A 14,651-nucleotide genomic window follows, 5' to 3' on the forward strand; every position below is an offset into this window, starting at 1 on the left:
ACGGAGGAGCAATAGGACTTACTAATAACCATCCAATCCTTCTTCAATGGATGATATCTGGGCCAGAGATTGCAAGATTTGATACAGGAGCTTCAAGATGAACAATCTGACAAGATTGTCAAAAGATACCCATCATCATGATCAAACACCTAGTATACAGGCTTCGTTTGCTAAAGATGTCCACTCTCTTGTTTGTCTGATCAATGACCTTGGCAATCCTTTCGATGAATTATGTAAAGATCTTCTAGTTCTACATACAAAGGAACTTTCAGACCAATCTGCAGTAAGAGCTGTAATATGTGTAATGAGAGTTGGAATTGATAAATTTACACAGTTTTGCAAAGAATGTCTCATTAACAGGTGAAGGCTAATCATCGATATCATTCATCGTAGTAGAGTAAACTTATCCAAAATTACAAGCAGTTCAAAATTCAGTGAAAAGAAAGAGGATGTAACTTAGCTCAAATGTGATGTGACTCTCTTTTTTTCAAAACAGACAAGGTAACCTTAGAGAATTCTTTCGACATGAGAATCCACTATGCCCGCCTTCACTTTCTGATGCATGTAACATCCATCTTGGAACCAAGAGTGACCTTCTTCAGTGCTTAGAGGAATTTGACGAGGAGCGGTCTGAGCCTTCAATTGACAAGCTGTGTAATTCTGAATGGTTCAGTTGTTGTTCAAATGCTTAGGTCAGGTACTGCTAAGACCTCAGAAAATTATGCTCATCAGAACTTCATTCCATATACAGTATTTCCTCAGTTTCTAAGAGCTTCGCGTATAGACCTGGCCCCAAAACCATAAACTGAGAACAGGCTTAAGTCAAAATTTCAAACCAGTATAACTTTTGAAATAATTTTGATAATGAAACAAAATTTCAGGAAATACTCAGTATTTAAATTTTAATGTCAGAAAATTGCAAATTTAGATTCAATAAAATACTTTTAATAGAGCTGAAGATATCAAAAATCAAATTTTCGACTTAAGATTGTTCTCAGTTTATGGTCTTGAGGCCTGGTATGGGACAAATATAAAGACAATTCATTAAAAGGTACCGCTTGAGCAAAATGAGGCAAGAGAAAACGAATACGTGTGACTGCCGAGTCAACAGTACCTAGAGATTGGCAAGGTTTCCTCGAGTAGATAGAAACAAGACAGTACTTTACAGATTCCTCTGATTACGACTTTTGATGAAGGTGTAAACCAAATAGTTATCACCGATAGTAAAAATGTTCTTTCATAGCTCCAAATGCAAGATATCCTTTCGATTTCTCCATGTAATCACGAGGAAGCAGATAGCCGAATGCTGTTACACACAGCACATGCATCTCGCCAAGGCCATAACAGAATACTGATCCCCACTGTTGACACCAATGTTGTGGTCATGGTGTGTCCGTGGTGGAAACTTTGAACCCAGAGACGGAACTTTGGATAGCCCTTGGAACTGGAAAAAATTTCCGTCGCGTGGCAGTCCATATACTAGTAATTGGACGTGGCCTTGGACACAGAAAAGCTTTGACACTTCCAATGTTTCATACGCTGACTGGATGAGACACTGTTTCCGGCTTTGGTGGGCGTGGCAAAAAACTGCACGGAAAACTTGGAAGGCCCTACCTTGGCTCACTGACGCACTTGTTAAATTAGTTTGTCCACAAACTTATATACCAAGCGATGTTATGCAAACCATTGAAGATTTGTCATCCTTCTCTATGACAGGACCAGTACATGCTTTGACATAAACCAAGCTCGGCAAAAGATCTTCGCAAGTAAACCAGATGTGAAACAAATTCCGCCAATAAAGGCTGCCCTAGAGCACGTAAAACGAGCAACTTACCAGGGAGGACATGTATGAGGACAGGTACTGCAACTAAATCCATTATTACCCTCTCCTATCAGGTGGGGTTGGATTATGACAGATGGTCTGTATGAGCCCCAATGGACAACACTGCCGGAAGTCTCCAAAGTCTGTTTTGAACTAATAAGATGCAACTGTGACTTAAAAATAAAGGATGTTATTCAAAAAAGTGTAGCTGCAGACTTTCAGATCTGAAGTGCACTAGCATATGTGGATGTGAAGGAGCTTATTACTGAAAGTCAGGACAAACAACATCTTAATCAAAGCTTTTATTGTTGTCACCAGGACCTAATATATGTCTTACATATATAAACATGTTGTCTTTTTAACTGTTTCATTACTTAGTAGTACATGCATTTAATATTAACCATAGGGTAAGTCACGTGGTTAGATCGAGTGTTTTAAAGTCAAAAGTTGTGAATTAAGGAATTAATAACGAAGTAAGTTCCCAACCCAGTGGACGATGAGACAAAATAGATATAAGTTTTGTGTCTAAGAAGGCGCTGTTGTGAAAAAAGATCCAACACTTATAAATAGATTGTACAAAGTATAGGTATAATTTTGCACACACACCCCTCACACCTCACGCCCAGCAGCACCTGATGACATCATAATACGAATGAAAAATTCTCAAAGGGACATAATGCTCACAAATAAACATATTTAAATCATAGGGAGTATGCACATCAAAATCAGATAGTATATGTTCTTTTAATGTTAAATAATGAGGAAAAAGTGGTTTTGTTTGTTTTAAAGAAATGTTATAACCATTTTATTTCATTTAAAACTTTTACTTTTTCTTTTTGAAGACAAAGAGAGTGTTTTTGTTTTCTGTATACCATGATTAATCACTTATATTGAGAGAGATTTAAGTAAATTTCAAATATAACGAAAAATTATGGCGGCCATTTTGTAAAATGGCCGTCATGTCCGCCATGACATGATTCCGCGATGGCCCAATATCCAGATTTGTTCAGACAATAAATGTCTATATTTGTACAAAACTTGGTGCTTTTATCACAAAATGCACAATAGGTTGCCTATGCCGCCTGACTATAACAATGTATAAAATGCACAATAAATTAGTCCCTATTTACTTGCAAAACTTAGTACCTGATACAAGAGGCAATATTTCAGGATACACTACCCGGAATTCTTTAAATTATTCTTTGCCAAAATACAGATTAGAGCTCTACAATAAATCATTTATTCCCGATACTGTTAGAAAGTGGAATTCCCTTAGTCTAAAGACAAGGGAGGCAACTTCTATTAAAATTTTCAAAAAATATCTGCAAAGTAATATTGTAAAACCTCAGAAATATTTTTCTTATGGAAAAAGGTTCTTGAACATAATTCATACAAGATTAAGACACAATTGTATTTTAAAGTCTGATTTATATCGATGTAACCTTATAACCAGTCCTAATTGTTCTTGTGGACTACTAGAAGATACATATCATCTGTTTTTTGTTTGTAAATATTATGTAAAAGCAAGAAATTCCTTAATGAATAAGCTATTGTCATTAAATTATTTACATATTATAGATGTACATTTAATGCTATGGGGCGATGATTCTCTAACTTTTGAACAAAATACTGAACTTTTCAAGACTATTCAAACTTTCTTAAATGAATGTGGTCGTTTTTCAAAATAAGTTTACTTTTTTTTTCTCACCAGCTCAAATGATATTTGTATATTTAAAGAATTTATTCCTTTCTATTGCTACAATGTATACAATGTATATAGTAGACCATATGTATATATATTTGTTTCACTTTGGCAATTTCACAAAATGTTATATCAGGAGAAGACCATCTAAGTTTCTGAACTTGTGTCTGATCCTTTTGACTTTGTCAATAAAATATGTTCAATTCAATTCAATTGAATTATTTTCAAAGATACTACCAAAGTACAAAACATTATTTGTACAATTTAAACTGATATTTAATTACCGGGGTAATATTTTTTTTAATAATAATGGAAATACCATCAAACTAAATGAAATAAATATAAATATTACTAATTGAGCAAGTCCCTGCCATTAGGGAAAAACAAATATTATACTATTTAAGTGTCTTTCATACATAAAATTGTAAACCATTTCTCTTTAAATTACTGTATATCATTAAATCCATGGAAAAACAACAGATTAAATTGTAATTAAGATCTATGATCTATACAAAACAGTATTTATGGACTTGTTCATTCCTGAGTCCTATATCTTTTTCAAGATAAAGGAATTTACTGAAAATAAAGGAGAAAGGAATTAGAGCACTCGATCTTGTTAAACAAATTCTCTAAATGTTATCAGAAGCACTGTCTTTGAGAAATGCCGCTGACTACCAGAAGGTCTGTCTTGGACAAATGCCGCTAAATGCCGCTGACTCTACCAGAGGATCTGTCTTGGACAAATGCCGCTAAATGCCGCTGACTCTACCAGAGGGTCTGTGTTGGACAAATGCCGCTAAATGCCGCTGACTCTACCAGAAGGTCTGTCTTGGACAAATGCCGCTAAATGCCGCTGACTCTACCAGAGGGTCTGTGTTGGACAAATGCCGCTAAATGCCGCTGACTCTACCAGAAGGTCTGTCTTGGAGAAATGCCGCTAAATGCCGCTGACTCTACCAGAGGGTCTGTGTTGGACAAATGCCGCTAAATGCCGCTGACTCTACCAGAAGCACTGTCTTGGACAATTGCCCCACCCACCAACCCATTTCATCTCATTCGTGACTTCTTACATGAAGTATGAACCCAAATCACATATATGAAATCTTAACCAATAAGCTTTTTTAACACATTGAACAAAAATGTGGAAGTAGAGGTTACATAGCACGTCGTAGAGATTTTTCTTGTAGTAATCATTGCAACACCATTTAGAATAGCAAACGGAAATCATTCTTGTATTATGTACTCATGGTTATTTGTGTATCGAAATATTTAATAAGAATTTTAATTTTTGTACCAATGCAATATCTAAGATCAGAATACAGAATACATGTACATATGTACATGTATATATATCGTCAACTTGTAGGGTAAGTAAACTTGAAATTGGGCAAAATCAATTAATGAAGGATAGATCATAATACATGTACTTCTTGTCATTATGCAAAGTCACTTGATAATTAATTAATGAAATGTACCAAACTAATTTGTTTTGTATGTTTTTTTTTAATTCTTGTCAGCATAAAATCATTGTTCTTTTATTTTTAATCATTGCAAAACCGAATTTAAAAAAAAAATTAAACGGAAAAGTATCCTAATTGCGTAACATGCATGATTTGAAAAGAATGTGGGGAAAAAATGTTCTGAAAAATTATTTTTCAAAAAATCGGACACATTGACACATAAAGAGGCGGGTACGGGACAGTGCTATTGCACAATCTCCAATTGTTATCTCCGTTTAATAACGCTATGTCAAAAAAGTAAAATTCTGTAACATACCTATATAAAGTTTTATACATATACTAGGTAAAATCCTACAAATTATGATGTAGAGTTCAGTCGTTTGTGATCTGTAATTTGAAGAAAAGATTCTTCTCATGTATGCAGCTTCACGGAGAGATAAAAGGATACATGTCTGTAAACGATACATGTGAATATCAAAATAACAAAGCTTTTATCTTCAAGTTAAGCATTACGCAATGCGTCTTTTTTATATTCCATTTATCACATAACACAAGTATAAAAGTTTATCTTTCATATCTCGATTGTGTTTTTTAAATCTGTATTTAATTCAAAACCTGACTGGCATTGTGGCCTATGTTCACAATACAGATTGTCTCCAAAACAGTAACAAGAACAAACAAAATTGCTCCTTAACATAACAAAGGGACCCGGAAGTCAAAATGAAAGAAGTTGGTTATATTTAATATTCCTTAATGCGCACCTTAATTTACTCCTGTGGTAATTAATTTTGGATAAGGAAAAAAACTGTTTAAGTAATAATATTTTCTCTGAACATACAGTCTATCCGCATAAAGGAAGGAATGATTTTTACCTGTTCCAGTTTATATAATGTATGTAGGTGAAGAAAAAAAATTATTAGCAAAAACTTATATCAAACACAAACTGTGTTACTCATGTTTTTATGCGATTAGTATATTTTAATGTTTTTTTCGGAAATGGACCTGTCGTTTTGTCGATTGTAAATGATAATCAACTTAGTATATTTCATATGAAAACATTTTAAGATGTACTTCGTGCAAGTAAATATATTGTTTATCTCGTGATTTTCAAAGGGAAAGAACATTCTGACGTCTTATCTTTTTAACGTTTAATTGTTACTGTAACTTTTATATAAAATAACTTCTTCTACCACCTCAATCAACTTAAGTTGATTATTGAACCAACAATTTTAAACCAACTCAATTGACTTCGTAACAAATATGTTTTCCCGAAGAAAAAAATCAGCAAGGTTGAAAATTAAATAACAAAATTATATTTTCCTTCTCAATATACAGACAATGTTCATTATATCAATCTGATTATTAAAGGCTTAAGATAGACTTATAACTTTGGATTTCTGTAGATTTTTCTTTTTTACGCAAATACTGAATGTCACAAAATGAAGCACGAACGTCAATTGAGACAATATCAAGTTCACTGTTGATAAAGACATTGTACATGTACATTTATTTTTACAAGATAAAAATTACAGCGAAAAATTTGCATGCGGTGTTTCTTGTGATATTAGCTGATAAAAAAATACAATAAAATTAAAAAGGAATAACAAATAAATAGATATAAATATTGCAAAATATTTGTACTTGGCATTAATTACAATAGAATTAGTGTTTACTGACTGATCTGGTTAATATAATAGTCTATGTGCATGTTTAGACAGGATAATGCCCATGTAAAATTTCATTTTACAAACAAAAAATACTGTACATCTGAGCATTATTTCAAGTATGTTTTAATTTTCAAGGTTATTTTTACAAAAATTTCTTATTTGTAATAATCCCTGGATATCAAAAAAAAGGACAATATTCTTCTCGTAAAAAAATGAATACGCAGATATGAACATTTAATTGAACGTAAAATATACAAAACAATGTAAAGAAATTAACTATTTTAAATGTATTTTCTTGTTTAAAGACGATGAACGTCCAAGTAAAAAACAAGATCATGATACTTTCATTGTTTATGCATATGTATCTAAGTAAACCTGTGGCATGCAGAAAAAATATTGGATGGCGATATAGTATATCACAGCTAAAGCCTGAATGCTTGTACGTGTATTTTCTGTTAACCACTGCCAGAATCTTCACACAACACTTTTTTGTCGCCTATGTTTAGTCGTGTTCCGTTTGCATTACAGTCTGTGACGTCATTGATATGGCTGCAGACGCATGACGTTCTCGAGAAATATGTTCCTTTACCGCAAGGGGCCGTGTAAAGCCGCTCACCCACGCATCTGTGAAATATGTTGCAGTATCTTGGATCTATGTAATACCTGTCTTCATTTTTCTGGGGGCATTTGAAGGTGCAGTCTGTAATGAAATGGGTAACTTTAACCGTGCAAAATACGAATTAGCTGCATATATATTCAATGTCAAACCACAATAATCAGCAACAGTTATATCAGTATTATATATATTATACGAAACAACATTCATTTATTGACATTCAAGAGGAAAAATATATTTATTTAATGTTTCCCTTAATCGTATTTATCTGTTGCAAGCGAGTTTAAAACATTCACTTAATCTTTATACCAACCTTTTTCATCTTTACAGAGAAGAACTTCTTTACTGACTTTGGCTTCGGTGGTTTTAGCCTCGGTTTGATTCTGTAGACCAGGTCGGCACGTGACTTCGTTAATACTACTTACAACATCTTTGGGAATACTTCCCGTACAACTTACTGACCAACCATCGTATTCGTTGTATTTAACAATGCACGTGAAATTTACACCATAAAGTGGACCAACTTTATTTCCTATTGTTCCTAATAAGGTAATCGGCATAGGTGTACAGTCACTCGTAGAGGAACACGTGATCTTATAATTCCCATCATCCTCTGTTTGTCCAACTTCCAATCGAACGTCTGATGTTTCACCTTCAGAGACAAATGAGTAAAAGGTTATAATAGCAACGATATGAAAATACACGTATATTCAAGAAACATTTTTGGAATTAATAAATTAAAAAAATAATAATAAAGAAAAAGAATCATGTAAGTTTTTTTTATGGCAATGACTGAAAATAAAATATAAAGCACCAAGTAGGATGACAAAGAAAGTGGTGAGAAATGATAGCCAAATCCTTTAAATTTCTATTTATGAAGTTCTTGTTCTATTTTATTTTATGTTTTGTTTTGGTTATATGTTTGTCATGTATTGTGTTCTACATAGACAAAGAATGCTTTTAGTAGATTCTTCACCATTTTGTTATTTATTTCAAGCATTATACTGCTTGACTGGTATTGCCTGTTTGTCTTGAATTGATATTAAGAGTTCTGGTATCATCATATTATGCAACGTATTTGATTTGATGTTTGTAGAAAAAATCTTTGAAATATGATATGATCCATTGCAAGAGAAAAAATCCCAAACTTCAAACATTTCTGTTAACTTACTCTCAATTTCGATGTTCACTTCGCTGGGAAAACTTTTCTCTGACGTAATTAAAGTCAGTTTATATGTTCCATCTCCTCCACACTTCACAGGGTCTCTTCGAAATTCAATATTCCTCTTCTGGGTGGAAAACCAAATTTCCCATCTTCCATCCCGAAACGGGACGGATTGAAGGGTACTGTTGATTTCAATATGATCCTGTGTCGAAACAAGGTAATATTTTGGTATAAATTCCATGATTATAGAAGAGTTATTGATGTTCAAATTCTCATCGTAGTCACATACAATCATGATGCTTGAGTTAAATTTCAGCTTAACGGTCTTTGCTCTGTCAGGAGAATTTAATACACAGTCTACAATATAAAAAGAAATCCCTAATTAGATTGTGAAATGCAACAAGTTGATGTTTTTGAGTGAACAATTTTATTACTTTGATAAAAGCGATGATGGTTAAACAACCTGAAAGAATGACAATGTCATATAGGACCCTTAGTATTGGCTTTAATGAAGAAAATAACAATAATCTAATGGCACTCTTTTATATATGTGTAGCAAAAATTAATCTCTATTGATTAAATTACTTTTTGGGCCACATGAATGCGTATTCTTTCAAGAATGAAACCATTTTGACCTTGAAATTTCTATAGAAATCTATGAACCATGTTAACATTCTTAGATATAAAGTGAAAATGTTCTTGTTTGAAATCCTAATCTTTATTTTCGAAATAAAGATGACTGTCAAAAGGATTGATCCTTTGGCTTTTGCTGATTTTTTGGAGGTATCCTCTCTCAAACATGTTTTCCATGTCGTAAATGATATTATTTCTGCGTTTAATTTCAAAAAGAAATTCACTTTAAAAATAAATTGATCACAATGCAAAACATAATGATTAACCTTAAAAGTCAAGTTACTTAATGTCAACAAGGACATCGCAGAGGAGAGCATCCACTCGCAAAGAGCATACCTATAAATCAAAACAACATTCGGCACCGATCCCAATGCAAACTACATCGCTTCCGTTTCGCACAGGACAAACTACACACAAATTAACACACACATACATAATCACGTTACTATATCCCTTTAAACTCCACTGGGAGAGGATGATAATGTTACCAAAACTGTACATTGATAACGAGATCTAAACTTTTAAACTCTTCCCCAGATCATTCTTTTCTTGTAAATTACAGACTGCTGTTATTATAACATTAATATATTAGTCTTTCAATATATATTTTTTTCTCTTTTACCTTGTCTTTTAACATTATAAAACATTTAAAGGAAGAAAGAAAGTATAGATCATGAAGATTTTCAAACTTACCAAACTCTTTTGGTTGAATCTCTGAAAATAAAACACAATTACGTGAAAGAAAATCAAAGAAAGAGGCAACAATAATCATTACCTTTAAAGCAATAAAAATATTAATCATAATCTCATCTACTTACGTTTCTGGGTTTTTGGAGGAGGGTCACCATATTGTGTAGCGAGAACAACTGCTGCTGCTATCCCCACTGCCATGCAAATTAAGACCACCACGAGTTTGGCTGTCTAAACCCCCCAAAAAAGCATAGAAATTCAACATCAAAGCTACATAATGAATCACTGTCTAGTTTGTTGGGTATGTCAGGGTATCAATGACAGTTGGACACGTGGTATAATTAGTGTAATGGGCGTAGTCCTTTAAACATAAATAATCTCACGTCAATGCTCGATCCTTGATGTATCTGACATATCTAACAACTACACAATGGTTTCTTATATTTTCATTCATATATGACATAAACTTGCAAATATAAATTGTAAATAAAAAAATGATTTTCATTGATTTAAAGTACACATGACCCTCCATATCAATGTCAATAGTCCCCGCCCACTGACGTCAGACACAAAGAAAGCTGTACGAGATTGACATGCGTTTAATGCTCTTGACTTTTCTTGCGAAATTTATATACAGGTTGAATTACTGAGAAATCAACTCACCTAACTTTCAAGAGTTATCAGAGAAATGTAAATATAATTTTTTATATGTACATGTATCTGAAAATGAGAACAAGAGATCCTTGCCCTAAGTATATCAAGCTAAATTTTGCTTAATAGGAAATTGTTGGTGTCTATGTTTTAGTCTCGAACAAAAATTTAAGTCAACGGTATCTATGATCATTGTATCTTTGACAATGATATTAGTTGGAGCAGGATTTCTTTTATATTTTATTACTCACTTCCATCACACGTTTCTTTGCCATATTAGGCTTCTTGTCTTCTTCGTCGTCTTTAGAGGTTAACGTCTGGAAATAAAACAAAAATGTGAATGCCGGGTTACGGGACTTTTGGTTTTATAATTTTTTTTCCAAATTAACTGTTATGAATTTATATGTCACACATTTAGTTTATTTTCATCATAACTGTCCTCTACAAAAATTTTAATTTTTCAATTAAAATTTGAATAAGACAAATACAAATTTTAATTAAAAAATTCAAATTTTTGTAAAGGACATTACTGTAATGTTGGTTCTCTGAGATGGTGCGTAGGAATTGGAAAAAGATATTTCTTCGCTGTCCTTATGGAAACCAATTGATCCATTTCCAAACGACTTACTTTCCTCAGTCTTCCGTAACTGAAAGTATTATTTTTCGGAAATGTATAAATGAACTGTAATATTTTAATGCAATAAGCTTTATTGAAATTCTAGTTATGAAAGATTAAAATGTAATGTATATTTTTGAAACGTGTCGCTTTTCTAAAATTAATAAATCCATAATGCAAGTAGATCTCACTTAAATCAAAATCTAAAGAGGAAATAATTCTAAACAAAAAAGGAATTTAGAATGGTATGTAAAATTTACCCTGTTTGGATCCAGGCTATAGCCAGAAGTGTAGGATTTCGTTGAGGTAGTGCTTCTGTGTGAGAAATCTACTGCACTCTACAATAATAAAAATCATGAAGAAGAAATTCTTTTAGAACATGAGCGTTTTCTTATTCGTCCAAAGTAGTCAGAAAACTACGTTAATTTGAATTCTAAACAACGCGTTCTGGCATTATATTCTGTATTATGCAAAATGTAAATACAGTTAAAAACATCAACGATCGAGCAAGAGAGGGTGAAACCAATCGACAGGGGATTCTTACTCTTCCATGGCACTTGATCCATTCTAAAGATCTGTTTGTTTTGCTCCAAATTTTTTTTAATATAATGGACTTATTTGGGCATTGATTACTGTTTGCTGTCTAAGGATTTCTCTTAAAACGCGAGTCCCCGTCATATGTCAGAGAAGAAAAGTTTTCTTTTAATCCCAAACCATTTGAAAAATATTTATTATTTCGTAAACATTGCAAACTGCCTGTTTTTATCTTCTTTGCAATTGTAAACATAATTGCTAATTTGGACTGTTATTTATTTAAAGACGTACAGACGTACTTGAAGGTCCCTTTAATGAATTGTTATTGAAAAGCCAGTGCGGATTTCAGTACCGTGTATTTTTAAAGGTATAGCACAGAATGTCTGAAACTGGAACCCGGAAGGAGAATTCTATTTAGGTCAGAGTAAATTTGTTTTTCCTCTGTACCGTGGTTTACCAAAACACGAATTTTATTAATTGATTTCACATTACATGTGTAATGCAACACATATTTGTCGATGTTGTTTTCATATCATCACTTGAACATTCTTGGATTTCTTTTATTGAAATTTTATTATATAGAACTTATATGTAAGGTTCGGTTGATCTAACTTCTACATGTATATATGAACAAAAAGGGTCTTTTGAAATGTGAGCAAGGTTCAGTTTTCCTTACTGTGGAAAAGCGGACGTGATAAATGATTTGACTGGTGCGTGAATTTTATTAGAGCATTGCGACATAAATCAAAACAATGGTCTTCCTTTCTTAAGAACAAATCAATTGTTTGCATGAGATACTTAATTTTTTTGAAAGTTTGTTGGTATAAAGTACTTGATCTAAAGGACTCAAAGACGTACCGGTGAGACGGGGCGAGCCTCTGGAATGATAGCATCTGAATTGTCCACATTTCTCTGCAAAAAAGTAAAGGGGTGATAATTAGGATATTTTGTTGGAAGGCCGATCGCAATCAAGACTCACAAAGAGGGAGTTTGGCATTTTGTAGCTAGTCGTATTAAGAAATACATTATTGGTTCATAAAAATTCACTTTACAAACTAGAGAAGCAAGGAGACAAGAACGATTCTTAGATTCTACCATGATAACAATCGATTGTTAAATAAAATATACAAGTACAACCGTACAGTGTTATGGAATTACAGTTTTAACTTCCTGTTAAGTTTGTTGATAGTACGTAAAAGATATTTACCGAGGAATACACACTAGAATCACTTAGATTAAAATCCTTAGTATTCCAGTTTCTGTAATTTTGTGATATATCTTCTTCCGCCATTCTGGAAACGTGGAATATTATATGGTATCCATTGAAATGCAGAGGACTTATTTGAAATGTTTATGTGTTTTCTGTATGTGGAATATTTAAAAGACCCTAACACAATACCCTGTAGATTCTTGCATGATTGCTTCGTCGATAAAGAACGTGCATGATTTCGTGTTTTGAGTTGAATTTAAATAATGGTGATTTAAATATATTTCGCCATGATCAATCAATCATTGATCATTGATTTTCCTGCAATCGTTTTTCAAAATGTGTGCATAAAAGAAAAAATTCTTATTTATTGGTATTTAATCAATGATTTACCAAGTCGACTTTTCACCATTCTGTTGAATGACGGTCTATTTTACTGAATTATTCATCAGCTAAACAAATTATCAAGGGAACGAAGGTTTTTAATTACAGAATATTTGACATGCGAAGTGCATTTTTTTTTCAGCAACTTCTTCAAAGATTAGTATGTAATGCAGCAGTATATATTCATTTTTTAAATATAGTGTCTGCTTATTCCTGTACCCTAATAAGTATTGCAACTCTCTCTCTCTCTCTCTCTCTTAGTAGGAGGGGTTGATCTGAATGTGGATTTGAGTGAGAGAAAAAGGCAGCTTAAAGACTTTTGCTGTCATAAAAAGTAATGTGTTGTGTAACCGTGCATTGTTAATACAACTTTGAGGAGAAAGACGATATTCTATATACCGAACAAAAAATATCTATCCCTTTATTGTTAAGGTTTTGAAAAGAATTGTTATCATGAAAAGATTATTTACGTGTTGTTCCTTCGGAATATTGTAAAACGTAAATTGTTTGTTATTTAAAATGACAACTATAGCTCATGTTGACTAAACAAATTTCCCTCCGCCCTCTCTCTCTCTACTTACTTGATTTCCATACAGATAATTTATGTCGATGTCTTCCTCAGAAATAGCATCCATTTTTAGTGCAGACATGTATCCCTTCACAGTTTACGGTGAGAATAATATGTTCATAAGATATGCAAATCTTTGAGAAAGATGAATTTCTTCCTTCTACATATCTATTTTTCAAACTGCATACATCCTCTAAACTGTCCATAAATATTTTAAGTCTCATGGTTCATAGATTTTTGTTTGTTTGAGATTGCAACTTCCGTGTTTCTATAGCAAGATTATGTTTTGAGATAAACATGTGCGGTTTAATCTCCAATTCTAAAAGTGACTCAAAAATGAACTTTTCAAGACATAATACAATCACTGTGAAATTTATCCTTAGCTGCAAAACAGCTGATCTGTCGTTTTTAACGTTCGTAACATTGCATCTGAACATTTTCATGCACAATACCTTTTTTTGTGGACACTGCTGAAATCAAATTATCTTGAAATTTGCTCTCCAACGGCAAGTCGTGGCGTTTCCATACGAGTAATAAAAATTCTCGAGAAGGGGGTACCTGTAAAGTGCGAAACGAAATAGAAACGAAACGAACTGAAACGAAACGAAATCTGCCGAAACGAAACGAAATCTATCGAAACGAAACGAAACCTACCGAAACGAAACGAAATCAGGACGAAACGAAACGAAATCAAAACGAAATCTGCCGAAACAAAACGAAACAAAACTTTCAGAATGATTATATGGTCTATTTTTACTTAATATGAAATTTATATAGTTCAAGCACCACAGGCCATTGTTTCGCTGTAGGATTTCAAGCTCATACATAGGCGTACGCGCCGGAAGGATATTGAAAGTGGAGGGGGGGGGGGCTTAACCAACAAAAAGATTAACCCCAATTTTCAATGCCTATATAATATATATCTTTGCAAAAAAA

At 33.0% G+C, this 14,651-nt stretch overlaps 1 protein-coding gene across 3 annotated transcripts; it reads right to left on the reverse strand.

Moving 5' to 3' along the window:
* Window positions 1-6,274: 6,274 nt before the first annotated feature.
* Window positions 6,275-13,945, reverse strand: LOC134234199 (uncharacterized). 3 transcript variants are annotated; one of them, XM_062716255.1, is made up of 10 exons: window positions 13,729-13,945; window positions 12,415-12,468; window positions 11,283-11,360; window positions 10,937-11,053; window positions 10,658-10,723; window positions 9,884-9,986; window positions 9,759-9,779; window positions 8,439-8,789; window positions 7,581-7,919; window positions 6,275-7,351 (listed from the first exon to the last, which is right to left on the reverse strand). In XM_062716255.1, exons 1-10 carry the CDS (start codon window positions 13,795-13,797, stop codon window positions 7,107-7,109), a joined length of 1,443 nt encoding a protein of 480 aa, XP_062572239.1. In that variant the 5' UTR covers window positions 13,798-13,945; the 3' UTR covers window positions 6,275-7,106. The 3 variants fall into 3 exon arrangements, with proteins under 3 accessions (XP_062572239.1, XP_062572237.1, XP_062572238.1); XM_062716253.1 differs by lacking the exon at window positions 13,729-13,945 and adding an exon at window positions 12,764-12,979; XM_062716254.1 differs by lacking the exons at window positions 9,759-9,779; window positions 13,729-13,945 and adding an exon at window positions 12,764-12,980 and having other exon boundaries at window positions 8,439-8,810.
* Between the last annotated feature and the right edge of the window lie 706 nt (window positions 13,946-14,651).

The sequence above is a fragment of the Saccostrea cucullata genome, unplaced genomic scaffold (assembly GCF_032062105.1).
Source record: "Saccostrea cucullata isolate Sc308-1 unplaced genomic scaffold, CSIRO_AGI_Scuc_v1 ctg329, whole genome shotgun sequence".
Taxonomy (NCBI): Eukaryota; Metazoa; Mollusca; class Bivalvia; order Ostreida; family Ostreidae; genus Saccostrea; species Saccostrea cuccullata.